The sequence below is a fragment of the Cetorhinus maximus genome, chromosome 12, assembly GCF_964194155.1.
Source record: "Cetorhinus maximus chromosome 12, sCetMax3.hap1.1, whole genome shotgun sequence".
Lineage (NCBI taxonomy): Eukaryota > Metazoa > Chordata > Chondrichthyes > Lamniformes > Cetorhinidae > Cetorhinus > Cetorhinus maximus.
Window position 1 is genome coordinate 102,489,162 of NC_135890.1, and position 13,559 is coordinate 102,502,720.

Consider the following 13,559-nt stretch of genomic DNA (forward strand, 5'->3'; position numbering starts at 1 on the left):
AGGATGACCCTGGAGTAGTGAATGGTTTTGACAGAGATCAGGGCCTGATTCAGCTGAATGTGGTCAAGGCAGATCTGATGCATAACCAAATATGCAAAACATATGTTGAAGTCCTTATCTCTTGGGCTTAAGGGAGAGAAGATGGCGGCTGTAGCAGGGGGAATTTTTTGAACAGATGACTAAAGTGGTGAACAGGGGAATGTTTATGGATGTTATTTATATGAATTTCTAGAAGACATTTGATGAAGTCCGCCATAAGCGACTGTTAGCTAAAGTTGCAGCTCGTGAAATTGGAGTCAAGTTACTGACCTGGTTAGGAAATTGACTGTGTGGCTGGAGGACAGAGGGTAGGGATAATGAGCAGATACTCTAATTGACAGGATGCAACAAGTGTTGTGCCGCAAGGATCTGTGCTGAGGCTTCAACTTTTCCCCATATTTATTCACAACTTAAATTATGAGATAGAAAGCTACATATCCTAGTTTGCTGATGATACAAAGGCAAGTAGCATAGTAAGCAGTGCAGATGGAGCATAAAATTTCAAAGAGATATTGATAGATTATGGAATGTGCAAAACTGTGACAAATGGATTTCAATCTGGGCAGATGTGAGGTTATCCATTTTAGATTTAAAAAGGATAGAACAGAATACTTTTGAAATTGTGAAAAGCAAGAAACAGTGGAGGTTCAAAGAGACCCTGGGGGTTCAGGTACATAGATCATTAAAATTGCATGAACAAGTACAGAAGTACAGAAAATAATCAAAAAAGGCTAATGAATTGCTGATATGTTTAACTAGCAGAATAGAATACAAGGGGGTAGAAGTTAAGTTACAGCCATACAATCTATTACAACCATGTTGGGAGGGATAAAAATGACTCCCCTCGTCTACCACTCCAAACCTGACCATAACAGGCCTTTTTTGTGAACTTAGGAGGATGAGGGTATTTACTCACTGCCTGTGCTTAACCATTTACCTGCTGATTGCAAAGAAATTAGTCTGGCAGGCTCTCTTGAGTGTAAAACAAAAAACAGGTTTGTTTTTGTTGAGATAAAAACCCACCCAGGTAAAGATATAAAAAAATATTTAAAAAGGTAAACTCATGTCTCGATCTTCGCAACCCACAAACACATACACAAGCATGCGGAATTTACAAGTTGCACTGTAGGTATTTACTTTCTTAGGCAAATTAAAGTTCAAGGCTAAAAGGTAAAAAAAAAAAATTAGAGTTCACTGTTTATGAGTCCTTTTCTGGTATCTGTGGCTGCCGCAGATTTTTTTCCATGGTGATCTTGAGATTTCAGGAGTTGAAGCCCATATAAAGTTGCAATTGCAGGAGACAATTTCTTCTTAAAAAACGTAATCTGTGTTTTCCAGAAGTCGATGATTTTTGCACCTGAGGTTCCTTTCAATGAATAATTCTCAATCTCTGTGCTGGATTTTGAACTGGAATAGAGATGGGGCCTTAATTTGGGAGAGAAGGGAAGGGAGCTCATTACTGCTTCATTGGCAGCTTTTCCAGACTACAATTTTAGCAGCTTGCATTCAAAAGAGATTTTAATATGGTTATTCAAGTCACATGACCTTTATCCCTACAATGATCCTAGTAGGTATTTGCCCAGTTGACGTCTGAACCGACTGTGATCATTGTCCCATGGCTTATACTGTCCCAGCCATTAGCCTCTGAATGATTCATTAACCATCTTAATGAGAAAGGAAAAACACAATTCCACTTAGCTGCCATCCTGGTAGACTTTCTGTCTTTACTTGAGAGGTAGCCTTATAGAAATGCAAATGTGAGGTTCGCACAGTTTCCAGTAAATCCTTTTGAAATAGCTCTTGACATCAGCAGGGTGTGAAATTTCATAGAAGGATGTCATGGCATGTCTGAATCATAATTCACATTGGAACTTTCCAGAAACTAGTCAATTTACAATACCAGGTGCCAGGTGACTTATGGCAGCCACCTTATGTCAATGTATTTTCTTGCTTTTAGAAAATAATTTTTAAACAGTTTAATATATGTTTGATCAGCTGATGAAATTAAAGAGATTACTACCACTCATGCACAAGTCATATCATTGTGACAAAAGCCCTGGTTAGATCACACATGGAATGTGCAGTTCTGGCCTTACATCTTAGGAAGGATATATTGGCCTTGGAGGGAGTACCAGAATGATACCTGGACTCCAAGGGTTAAGAGAGATTACACAAACTAGGATTATATTCCCTAGAATTTATAAGGTTATGAGGTGATTTAATTAAAATTTTCAAGACATGATGGGAACAGATAGGGGAGATATAGGGAAACTCTTTCCACTGCTTGGGAGTCCAGGACTAGCGAATATAGCCAAAAAATTAGAGCCAGACCCTTTAGGGATGAAATTAGGAAACACTTCTGCAGAAAAGGATGGTAGAAGTTTGGAATTCTTTCGTGGAAACTGCAATTGGTCCTTAACCAATTGTTAATTTTAAATCTGAGATTGATAGATTTTTGTTTACTAATGATATTAAGGGATATGTGGCAAAGGCAGGTCTTTGATATTGGGTCACAGATCAGTCGCAATCTCACTGAATCGCGGAACAGGCTCAAGGTGCTAAATGGCCTGTCGTTGTTCCTATATTCCTGTGAATGACCAGGGCCGGAGAGAGTTAGGGCTTTGCTGGAGACAAGGGTATCAGAGCTGGGGGTAAGTGCGTGATTGAGCAGATCAATAACAGACCGAATAATGCTTTTCACACTCTCATAACTGGGCGAAAATAATAAATACACTCATCACTGGCCATTGTCAATACACCTTTCCATCACTGGACAGTGAATAATTTACATACATACGGTGAGCACACCACACTCATATTCATATCTCCGTCATTGGGCAGTGCTGGCAAACACAGCCGGGGCTAAGATAGTTTGCTTTCTTCAAGTCAGTTGCATCATTGATGGTCCGTTGTACACTCAGTGCCGGGACACTTGGCCCTGTTGTGTACAGTGTACAGTGTTAGGTGTAGATCTTGACTTGGTGGAAAAGTGCCAATTGAGTGTTGGCGACTCGGCAGCCCCTTTTTCTACCTCTGAGAATAAAACCGGGAGAGATGTGAAAAGGCCGTTTTACGCCATCGAAGACAACATCCACCCCATTTCTGACATCAACACAATCTGTAAATCTGAAATTTTTAAAAAAAGATATGCAGGTGGTGACCATCCCAGATGCACCGGCAGCTGAAATAAGAGACACCAGGGTAACTAGTTTTTAAAGGGGGTGGGAATTATATTAACCATTTGTCAGAACTGACATGAACGCTCGTCCCCCCGCCCGAGAATTTACACCGTTTTCTCTCTCAGACGGATCTCCAGCATTTCCTAGTCTTGTTGCCCGGCGTTGATGTGTCGCCTTGGACTGGAAGCTGTAACGGTTTCGGAGCCTGCATTTTACAGAGATAAAAACAAAAAAAAAACTACTGCGGATGCTGGAAATCCAAAACAAAAACAGAATTACCTGGAAAAACCAGGTCGCCAGACCTGCTGAGTTTTTCCAGGTAATTCTGTTATTGTCCTGCATTTTGCAGGTCTGGGCTACGATGGAGAGCAATCCCTAAACAGGACTGGGAACTGTCCTGCCTTCAGGAAGCGGGGAGCTCACCTCAATGAGAGTTAGGAAAGCAAACAAAAAAACCTACAATACTTGGACGGATCGTGGTGCCTGTTTTGTTTAGCACACGATCCCCACTAATGACACACAACCTCTTTTTTTAAAGCTCTCAAACCCTGAGCAAGAAATAAGGTAACGAATCCAGGGAGGGGAGGGTCTTTTCCTTCCTTGGGCTCCTCCTGCTGGAACTCCCAATGGCAGACAGCTGCCTCCCTCCCTCCCTTCCTCCCTCCCTCCCTCTCTCTCTCCTGACTGACTGGCTGGCTGCTTGTTTCGGTGCCAAGTTCTCCGTCCAGCACACAGCCGGGTGGGTGTGTGGTGGGTGTGTGTGGTGGTGGTGGTGGTGGGGGGTTTGGGGGGGGGGGTGGGGGGTGGGGGGAGAAAGTGCACAACTTCTTCCAACTCTGGGAGTGTGTGAAAATAATTTACTGCGAGAGAATGAAGGAGCGACCTCGGAGCAGGGTCACTGGCAGCTCCGGGGAACTGGGGGCAGTAGAATAATTCAAACAAGGAGGAAAGTAAATCACAGCCATAACGGGATTTGCAGTTGGAAAAGTTGTTTTTTTTTCAAAAGAGCATTTTTTTCTCCCCAAGAATATGGAGAAGTGGAAATAGATCGGAGCGGATGGGATGGCGTTTTGAAAGGCAGATAATTCCTTCACTTGGTGGATTTCTGACATCTTTCCCTGGGAAGGATGCTCCCAGCCTGAACCTCTTGCAGTTCGGTCCACTCTGCTGGGATGACAAGGGGCTGAAGTCGGGGCGGTCTGGCTGGACTGATGGATGGGCTGAAGGCTGACTTTCTCTGAAGGATGCTAAGCCGGGCTGCCTGCACAATGGATCCCAGTTTCGGCTGCTGCTTCTGGGCTGCTCTGGTAGCTGTGGCGGCTCTGAGCCGAGGCCAGCAGCTGAGTCCTAGCGGCAGGAATGTGTGCAGGACACAGGGGTAAGAAGTCGGGAATCGGGAATTTTGGGGGGGGAGGGAGGGAATCCTGAGACCACCCCAGTCCCCCAGTACCCCAATGCGCCCGCTGCGGATGCACAGAGACATCTGCAGCTGAGAGTGTGACCTGGGGAGATGCAACCTGTTAACCACGTCCCCCTTGAAATGAGCAATTTGTTAAAGTTTGTCTGGCGCCCCAGATCAGGACTCACGCGAAACCTTTTACCTTCTTACACCTTCTAAACCCACATCTGGAGATGACGTTTCAAATCGTTTCTATCTCCCCCGAATATTTGTTCTGTGTTTGAATGTTTTCCTTCGCCAGCCGAGGCGTCAAGAACCAGTTAACGTGATCGGAGAGTCAGAGCGGGGAATGGGATCCGGAGCCGCGTCTGTCCCCGGTTCTGAAGTTCCAACCACCCCCTTTCAGTCTAAATCTCCACCCCCCCCCCCCCCACCCCTCCAGTCTGAATCTGCAACCCCCACTCCCCCCCACTCCAGTCTAAATCTCCACCCCCCCCCACCTCCCCACTCCAGTCTAAATCTCCACCCCCCCCACTCCAGTCTAAATCTCCACCCCCCCCACTCCAGTCTAAATCTCCATCCCCCCCACTCCAGTCTAAATCTCCACCCCCCCCCACTCCAGTCTAAATCTCCAACACCCCCACTCCAGTCTGAATCTCCACCCCCCCACTCCAGTCTGAATCTCCAACACCCCCCCACTCCAGTCTGAGTCTCCACCCCCCCTTCTGAATCTCCAACCCCCCCCACTCCAGTCTGAATCTCCAACCCCCCCCACTCCAGTCTGAATCTCCAACCCCCCCCACTCCAGTCTGAATCTCCAACCCCCCCCCCACTCCAGTCTAAATCTCCAGCCCCCACCTCCAGTCTGAATCTCCACCCCCCTCCACTCCGGTTTGAATCTCCACCCCCCCACTCCAGTCTGAATCTCCACCCCCCCCCCGTCTGAATCTGCAACCCCCCACTCCAGTCTGAATCTCCAGCTCCCCCCACTCCAGTCTGAATCTCAACCACCCCCCCCATGTCAGTCTGAATCTCAACACCCCCCCACTCCAGTCTGAATCTCCATCCCCCCCACGTCAGTCTGAATCTCAACACCCCCCCACTCCAGTCTGAATCTGCAAGACCCCCCCAGTCTGAATCTGCACCCCCTTCACTCCAGTCTGAATCTGCAACCCCCACTCCCCCCCACTCCAGTCTAAATCTCCACCCCACCCCCCACCTCCCCACTCCAGTCTAAATCTCCACCCCCCCCCTCCAGTCTAAATCTCCACCCCCCCCCACTCCAGTCTAAATCTCCACCCCCCCCCACTCCAGTCTGAATCTCCACCCCCCCACTCCAGTCTAAATCTCCACCCCCCCCCACTCCAGTCTGAATCTCCACCCCCCCACTCCAGTCTAAATCTCCACCCCCCCCCACTCCAGTCTGAATCTCCACCCCCCCACTCCAGTCTAAATCTCCACCCCCCCCCACTCCAGTCTGAATCTCCACCCCCCCCCACTCCAGTCTAAATCTCCACCCCCCCCACTCCAGTCTGAATCTCCACCCCCCCCCACTCCAGTCTAAATCTCCAACCCCCCCCACTCCAGTCTGAATCTCCACCCCCCCCCACTCCAGTCTGAATCTCCAACCCCCCCCCCACTCCAGTCTGAATCTCCACCCCCCCCCACTCCAGTCTGAATCTCCAACCCCCCCCACTCCAGTCTGAATCTCCAACCCCCCCCACTCCAGTCTGAATCTCCAACCCCCCCCCCACTCCAGTCTGAATCTCCACCCCCCCCCCACTCCAGTCTGAGTCTCCACCCCCCCTTCTGAATCTGCACCCCCCCACTCCAGTCTAAATCTCCATTCCTCCGCCCCCTCCAGTCAGAATCTCCATCCCCCGCCCCCCCACTCCAGTCTGAATCTCCAACACCCCCCCACTCCAGTCTGAATCTCCAACACCCCCCCACTCCAGTCTGAATCTCCAACACCCCCCCACTCCAGTCTGAATCTCCAACACCCCCACTCCAGTCTGAATCTCCAACACCCCCACTCCAGTCTGAGTCTCCACCCCCCCTTCTGAATCTGCACCCCCCCACTCCAGTCTGAATCTCCAACCCCCCCCCACTCCAGTCTAAATCTCCACCCCCCCCCACTCCAGTCTGAATCTCCAACCCCACCCCACTCCAGTCTGAATCTCCACCCCCCCACTCCAGTCTGAATCTCCACCCCCCTCCACTCCGGTTTGAATCTCCACCCCCCCACTCCAGTCTGAATCTCCACCCCCCTCCACTCCGGTTTGAATCTCCACCCCCCCCCACTCCAGTCTGAATCTCCACCCCCCCCCCGTCTGAATCTGCAACCCCCCACTCCAGTCTGAATCTCCAGCTCCCCCCACTCCAGTCTGAATCTCAACCACCCCCCCATGTCAGTCTGAATCTCAACACCCCCCCACTCCAGTCTGAATCTCCATCCCCCCCACGTCAGTCTGAATCTCAACACCCCCCCACTCCAGTCTGAATCTGCAAGACCCCCCCAGTCTGAATCTGCACCCCCTTCACTCCAGTCTGAATCTCCACCCCCTCCCCTCCAAGTCTGAATCTCCACCCCCCCAAGCCTGAATCTCAAAATGTTATCTCAGACAGAAAACAATTATTATTGCAATAGCTGGAAACCACTGGGACTGGGGTGTGGTCTGTAAACTGGTAAAGAACCGATAAAGCAATTTGGGAGAGGAGTTTTAAAGCTGCTCTTGTTTTATTCGCAATGAAAGAATTGTTAGCTTTGTTGAGTCGGGACACTAATGGATTTAATAGAAAAAGAGATTAGTTCTTACACAAACACATATTATATATAGATACAATAATAACCAGACTTTTTCTTTCACTTTTCCCCAAAAGCTCCACTGAAGTTGAGTGTTGTCCTGGGTGGAAACAGCAAGGCAATGAATGTCCAGTAGGTCAGTAATCGTAGTCACCCTTGACTCTGAGTATTAATAATTTCATGTGACCTATGCCAGCCTGATCTCTCGCTGTGTGTGTGTCTCTCTCTCTCCAGCTCTCTGTCAGGGAAACTTCACCTGCAAACCAAATGAAATCTGTGTCAGACCCAACGAATGCCGTTGTAGGCATGGATACTTTGGAGCCAACTGTGAGACTAGTGAGTAAAATCTTACTGTGAATAAAATAGTAACTTCCTAGAGTTACACTTACTTACCCTGCTGAATCTTGTCCAATAACGCAGTAGGTGATGCTTATGGTAAAACCAGTTGAACTAGTACTACTAACCAGTCGCCAACTGAGAAATGAGGTCCCTGCTGAATAAGCAACCATTCCATCCAACTGCACACTGAGTGACCTCCTACCCTGTTGGCCAAACTGTAATTTTGTACAGTTACAGTGTGAGTGATCCTTAAACTTTTGAATAAATAAATACTCCCTACACTTACATAGTGAGTGATCCTTACCATGCTGAATACATTGTAAGCTTGTGCACTCACACAGAGACCCTAAACCTGATGAATCAACTGTAATTTTGTACAACATCCTTACCTTTCTGAATCAACAAAAAACCAAAATAGTTTTGTGTGTAGCTCAGGGATCCATAATATGGGTTTTCTGCTCCTTTTGACTGATGTGATCGAGGTGCAATTCCCATTATGTAACTTGCCTCTTTTAAAATTTAATTATCTAAATGGCTGTTTTAACAATATAAGCATGTCAATTTGGAATTTGTGGGTTGTGCTCTGAAATATTAATGACAACATGGATTATTAAAATCCATTTACTGGAATGCAGAGAATTTTTTTAAAATCCCCATTCTGTACTTTAATGTACTGTATTCAGAAGGTGAGGTGAATGATCAGTTTCCAGTCACCTCTGATTTTGATCTCCACCCAACCCACAGAGGCACTTGGAATTGCACCCTGTTTGTGGAGAGGCAGTAAGCCTCCACTAGGAGCAGCATGGCTGAAGTCAGGAGCATATCCTGTGTGCTCAAAGGGGATCTTGCTATTTCCCAGACAGGCGTGGTTCAGCTCCAATATGTTCGTCACTACCACAAGCTGAGCTATCAGACAGCGCAGTGCAGTATAACAACCCAGTAGAGCTCAAAGTACCAGAATGCTGATCTGACAGCAATGTAATATTCTATCATGTTTTCTTAGAAAATATATTTGTACTTCATTTGTATTAACCTTGCAGTTTCCATTTGTACCCAATGTGTTTTGAGCTGGTATCATCTCATCCAAAGCTAACCCACTCTTCTCAGTCATCCAGCTTCTCTTAGCTGTGTGTGCATTTAGCTTTATACCAGTGCCAATTTGGCGATCCATGAGGTTAAATTCACCCTGAAAAAGAGTTTAACTACACTCCATTTACATTGCGTCAAGTCCAGCTTCTATACTAGAGTCACCGTGCTCTTGAATGTCTTGTGGGAGGGGCACCAGTTTTGATTGCCGAGGAATCTGTAAACTTACCTGTAATTTTGTACAGTTACACAGCAAATTACCCTTGCCCCACTGAATAAACAGTAATTTTGTATTGTTACACAGTGGGTGATCCTTGCCTGCTGAATAAATGAAGACTGCTGCTAGCAATTTACTGTTATTTTCACACAGCAGACAGCAGTAAAACAAGAAATACAGTTGGGATGGAGGATACAGCCAGTAGCTTTCAGGAGGATTTATGTCTATTATGGGATTGGTTAGATAAATTGCAAATTATAGTTAACAACAATAAACGTAAGATATCGCACACTGGAAGAGAAAAAAAAAGTAATTGTCCAATGAAAGGCCTAGGTAGAGGAAGAATGGAAAGTAACACATTTTTAAAAAAGTTGAGCAGGAGAAGTGCAAAGCGACCTGGGAGTCATAGTAGGTTCAGCACTTACAATATGGAGACAATGTGGAAATGTAGTTATAAAAGCAATAGTATTTTGGGACGCGTTGTCAGAATAGTTAATGATAGTTTCTTAGGTTGGAAAGATGGGATGTGTGATTCTCTACAGTCTGTGTTTGGGGCTGTTATTTATTATATACATAAATAATCTGGACATGGAAATTGAGAGAACAATAAGAAACAAAAGAATAGAACTAGAAGCAGGACTAGGCCATAGAGCCCCTCAACCCTGCTCCGCCATTAATTAAGGTGGTAGCTGAAATTCTACATCAACTCCCTTTCTTGCCTTATCTTCATATGGCTGAGCCTCCACAGCTTTCTGAGGTAGAGAGTTCATAAAGACTCACGACTGTGAGTGAAGAATTTTGCCCTCGTCTCAGTTGTAAATGGCCCACCACTTTAGCCTGAGACTATGATCCCTAGTTCTAGACTGTCCAGCCAGAGGAAACAGCCTTCAACATCTACCCTTAGAACCATAGAAAAGTTACAGCACAGAAGGAGGCCATTCGGCCCATCTTGTCCATGCCAACCCGAGGACACGGGGGTGCCCTTTCTAACCCCACCTTCCTGCACCCGGCCCATAGCCCTGCAGTTTACAGCACTTAAGGTGCAGACCCAAGTACTTTTTAAAAGAGTTTAGAGTTTCTGCCTCTACCACCAACTTGGGCAGCGAATTCCAGACACCCACTACCCTCTACGTAAAAAAAGTTCTTCCTCATGTCCCCCCTACACCTTCTGCCATTTATCTTGAATCTATGTCCCCTGGTTCTAGAATTCTCCACCAAAGGAAACAATTTTATCCTGTCCACTCTATCTATTCCCCTCATAATTTTGTACACCTCAATCAAGTCACCTCTCAGCCTTCTTTGTTCTAAGGAGAATAATTCCAACCTATCCAATCCCTCCTCATAGCTACACTTTTCTAACCCTGGCAACATTCTTGTAAACCTCCTCTGCACTCTCTCCAGAGCTATTACATCCTTCCTGTAATGTGGTGACCAGAATTGCACACAATACTCCAGTTGTGGCCTCACCAGTGATTTATACAATTCCAACATTATATCCTTACTTTTATATTCTATACCTCTGCCAATGAAGGAGAGCATTCCATATGCCTTCTTTACAACCTTGTCTACTTGAACTGCTGCCTTCAGGGACCTGTGTACTTGTACGCCAAGATCTCTCACTTCATTTACCCCTCTTAGTATATCCCCATTTATTGTCTAATCCCTGTAACTGTTTGACCTCCCTAAATGTATGACCTCACACTTCTCTATGTTAAAATCCATCTGCCACTTTACCGCCCACTCCACCAACCCATCTATATCGTTTTGGAGATTATAGCTATCCTCTACACTATCCACTACTCGGCCATTGTTTGTGTCATCTGCAAATTTCCCAATCGTGCCCCCCACGTTCACGTCCAAATCGTTAATATATAACACAAACAGCAAGGGTCCCAACACCGAGCCCTGCGGAACACCACTTGAGACAACTTTCCATTCGCAAGGGCATCCATCAGCCATTACCCTTTGTTCTCTGTTACAAAGCCAACCTTTTATCCAGTTTGCCACATTACCCTGAATCCCATGGGCTTTTACTTTCCTGACCAATCTGCTATGTTGGACCTTGTCAAATGCCTTGCTAAAATCCATGTACACAACATCCACTGCACTATCTTCATCAACCCTTCTTGTCACTTCCTCAAAGAATTCAATCAAATTTGTGAGGCAAGACCTTCCTTTAACAAATCCATGCTGACCATCCCTGACTAGTCCATGCCTTTCCACATGACAGTTAATCCTATCTCTCAGGACTGATTCTACTAATTTGCTCACTACCGATGTAAGACTAACTGACCTATAATTGTTTGGCATTTCCTTTGATCCCTTTTTAAACAATGGAACTACGTTTGCATTTCTCCAGTCCTCCGGTACCTCCCCTGTATCTAGTGAAGATTGGAAAATCATCCTCAGAGCATCTGCTATCTCCTCCCTGACTTCCTTCAGCAGCCTCGGAAACAATCCATCTGGCCCTGGTGACTTATCGACTTTCAAGGATTTCAACCCTTCGAGCACTTCTTCTCTCTTTATGACTATCCTGTCCAATATCTTGCAGTGTTCCTTCTGGACTACTATATCTACATCCTCCCTTTCCTTCGTAAACATGGAGACAAAATATTCATTCAAAACCCTTCCCACAGCCTCTGCATCTACAAGTTTCCATCTTCATCTCTGATAGGTCCCACTTTTTCCTTAACTAACCTTTCAGCATTAATGTATTGGTAAAACATCCTTGGGTTATCTTTAATTTTACTTGCTAATCTTTTTTAATGCCCTCTCTTTGATTTCCTTTTTTACTTTGTCCCTGCACTTCCTATACTCGTCTAGGCTATCTGCAGTGCTTAGTTCTTTGTGCCTATTGTATGCTTTCTTTTTCTGTTTGATCTTCCCCTGTATTCTTCTAGACAACATTGGGGGGTCTAGATTTGGCAGTACCACTCTTATTTTTGTACGGGACATGTCTACTTTGTACAATTAGGATCTTGTCAAGCCCACTAAACATTTTATACATTTGACTAAGAGCACCTCTCATTCTTCTAAACCCAGGAGAATATAGGTCCATTCTACTAAATTTCTCCTCACAGGACAACCCCTCTCATTGGAGGAATCATTCTAATTGTTGCACCCATTCTGAGGGCATATATATCCTTCCTTAGGTAAGGAAAACAAAACAGCACAGTACCACAGGTGTGGTCTCACCAAACCTCTATATATTTGGAGCAAAATGTTCTTATTCTTATACTCCAACCCAGTTGCAACAAAAGCCAACATAGAATTTGCTTTCCTTATTGTTTGCTGTACATGCATGTTAACTTTCTATGTTATGTGTACAAGGATACGCAGGTCACTCTGAATACAAACATTTGCTATAGCCTTCCAACTTGTAAAAAATGTCCTGCTTTTCCATTCTTCCTACTAAAGTGGATCATTTTGTACTTCCCCACATTAAGCTCCATCTGCCAGAACCTTGCACCATCAATAAACCAGGCTATATCCCTTTGCAACCTCTTTGTGTCCTCCTCACAGCTTACTTTGCTACATAGCTTTAAAATGATACAATCAATACAGTGTTTATTATAATGTCAAAATTGTAACAATATCCCAAGTGCAATTGGCCAGTGCATTTATAAAGCCTTAGCACACTTAAGCACAAGCAGACATAACCTTAAAATGAGAACTAGGCTATTTGGGAAAAAAATCAGGAAGCACTTTTTCACACAAAGGGTCATAGAAATCTTGAACTCACTTCCCCAAAAACCTGTGGATGTTAAGATAATTATAGCATTCAAGACTGAGGTTGATTGATTATTATTAGGTCGGGGATCAAGAGATGTAGGTAAATTGAGTTGAGGTGCCGAATATCCGTAATCTAACTGAGTAGTGGAGCAGGCTCGATGGACTGAATGGTCTACTCCTCTTCCTCGTGTTCCTATAGTTGGCAGATTTCAAAAAGTATGTACACATAGTGAAAATGATGCAGAGGGGAGCAACATGTTTGAATCCAAGTATGGTGGGATCTGCTATTGAGGAACAATGGAGCGCCAGTTCAGCTCAGTCTAGAGATCTCTTCCATCATCTATTGATTGGCATTGGAAAGGTGAGCTCAGATTGTTACCTGTAGATGTAGAGCCAGTAGGGGTTGAGAACATATATTTAAATGAGTGAAAAATAAATTTAAATCACATCACAGTAGGTATTTCTTTACTGAAGCATAATAAACGTTTGGAGTAATCTAACATCTAACAACAACTTACATTTATAATAGTTTCTTTAATGTATTGAAACATCCCAAGGCCCGTCACAGAGCATTGTCAAACAAAATTTGACACTGAAGCAATTAAAGGTGATTTTTGGACAAATTACCAAATCCTTGGTTAAAGAGGAAGATTTAAGGGATGTCTTAAAGGAGTATAGAGTGGTAGAGGAAGCAGAGAGGGAATTCTAAAGTTAGACTGATGAAAGCATGGCCAAAAATCGTAAATTAGTGGATGCGCGAGAGGC

The 13,559-nt window shown here is 45.1% G+C and overlaps 1 protein-coding gene and 1 long non-coding RNA gene across 2 annotated transcripts in view; one reads left to right on the forward strand and one right to left on the reverse strand.

The window, feature by feature from the left end:
* Positions 1–1,012: 1,012 nt before the first annotated feature.
* Positions 1,013–4,885, reverse strand: LOC144687775 (uncharacterized). The gene is made up of 2 exons (XR_013578204.1): positions 4,820–4,885; positions 1,013–1,464 (listed from the first exon to the last, which is right to left on the reverse strand). It is a non-coding gene; the product is annotated as an uncharacterized LOC144687775 (long non-coding RNA).
* scarf2 (scavenger receptor class F, member 2) overlaps positions 3,948–13,559 on the forward strand; it is a 115,709-nt gene continuing 106,097 nt past the window's right edge. Inside the window, exons 1-3 of the mRNA XM_078554271.1 lie at positions 3,948–4,596; positions 7,498–7,556; positions 7,655–7,756. Coding sequence (XP_078410397.1) covers positions 4,463–4,596; positions 7,498–7,556; positions 7,655–7,756 — 295 coding nt within the window. The 5' untranslated portion in view covers positions 3,948–4,462. The remainder of the gene's footprint in view (positions 4,597–7,497; positions 7,557–7,654; positions 7,757–13,559) is intronic.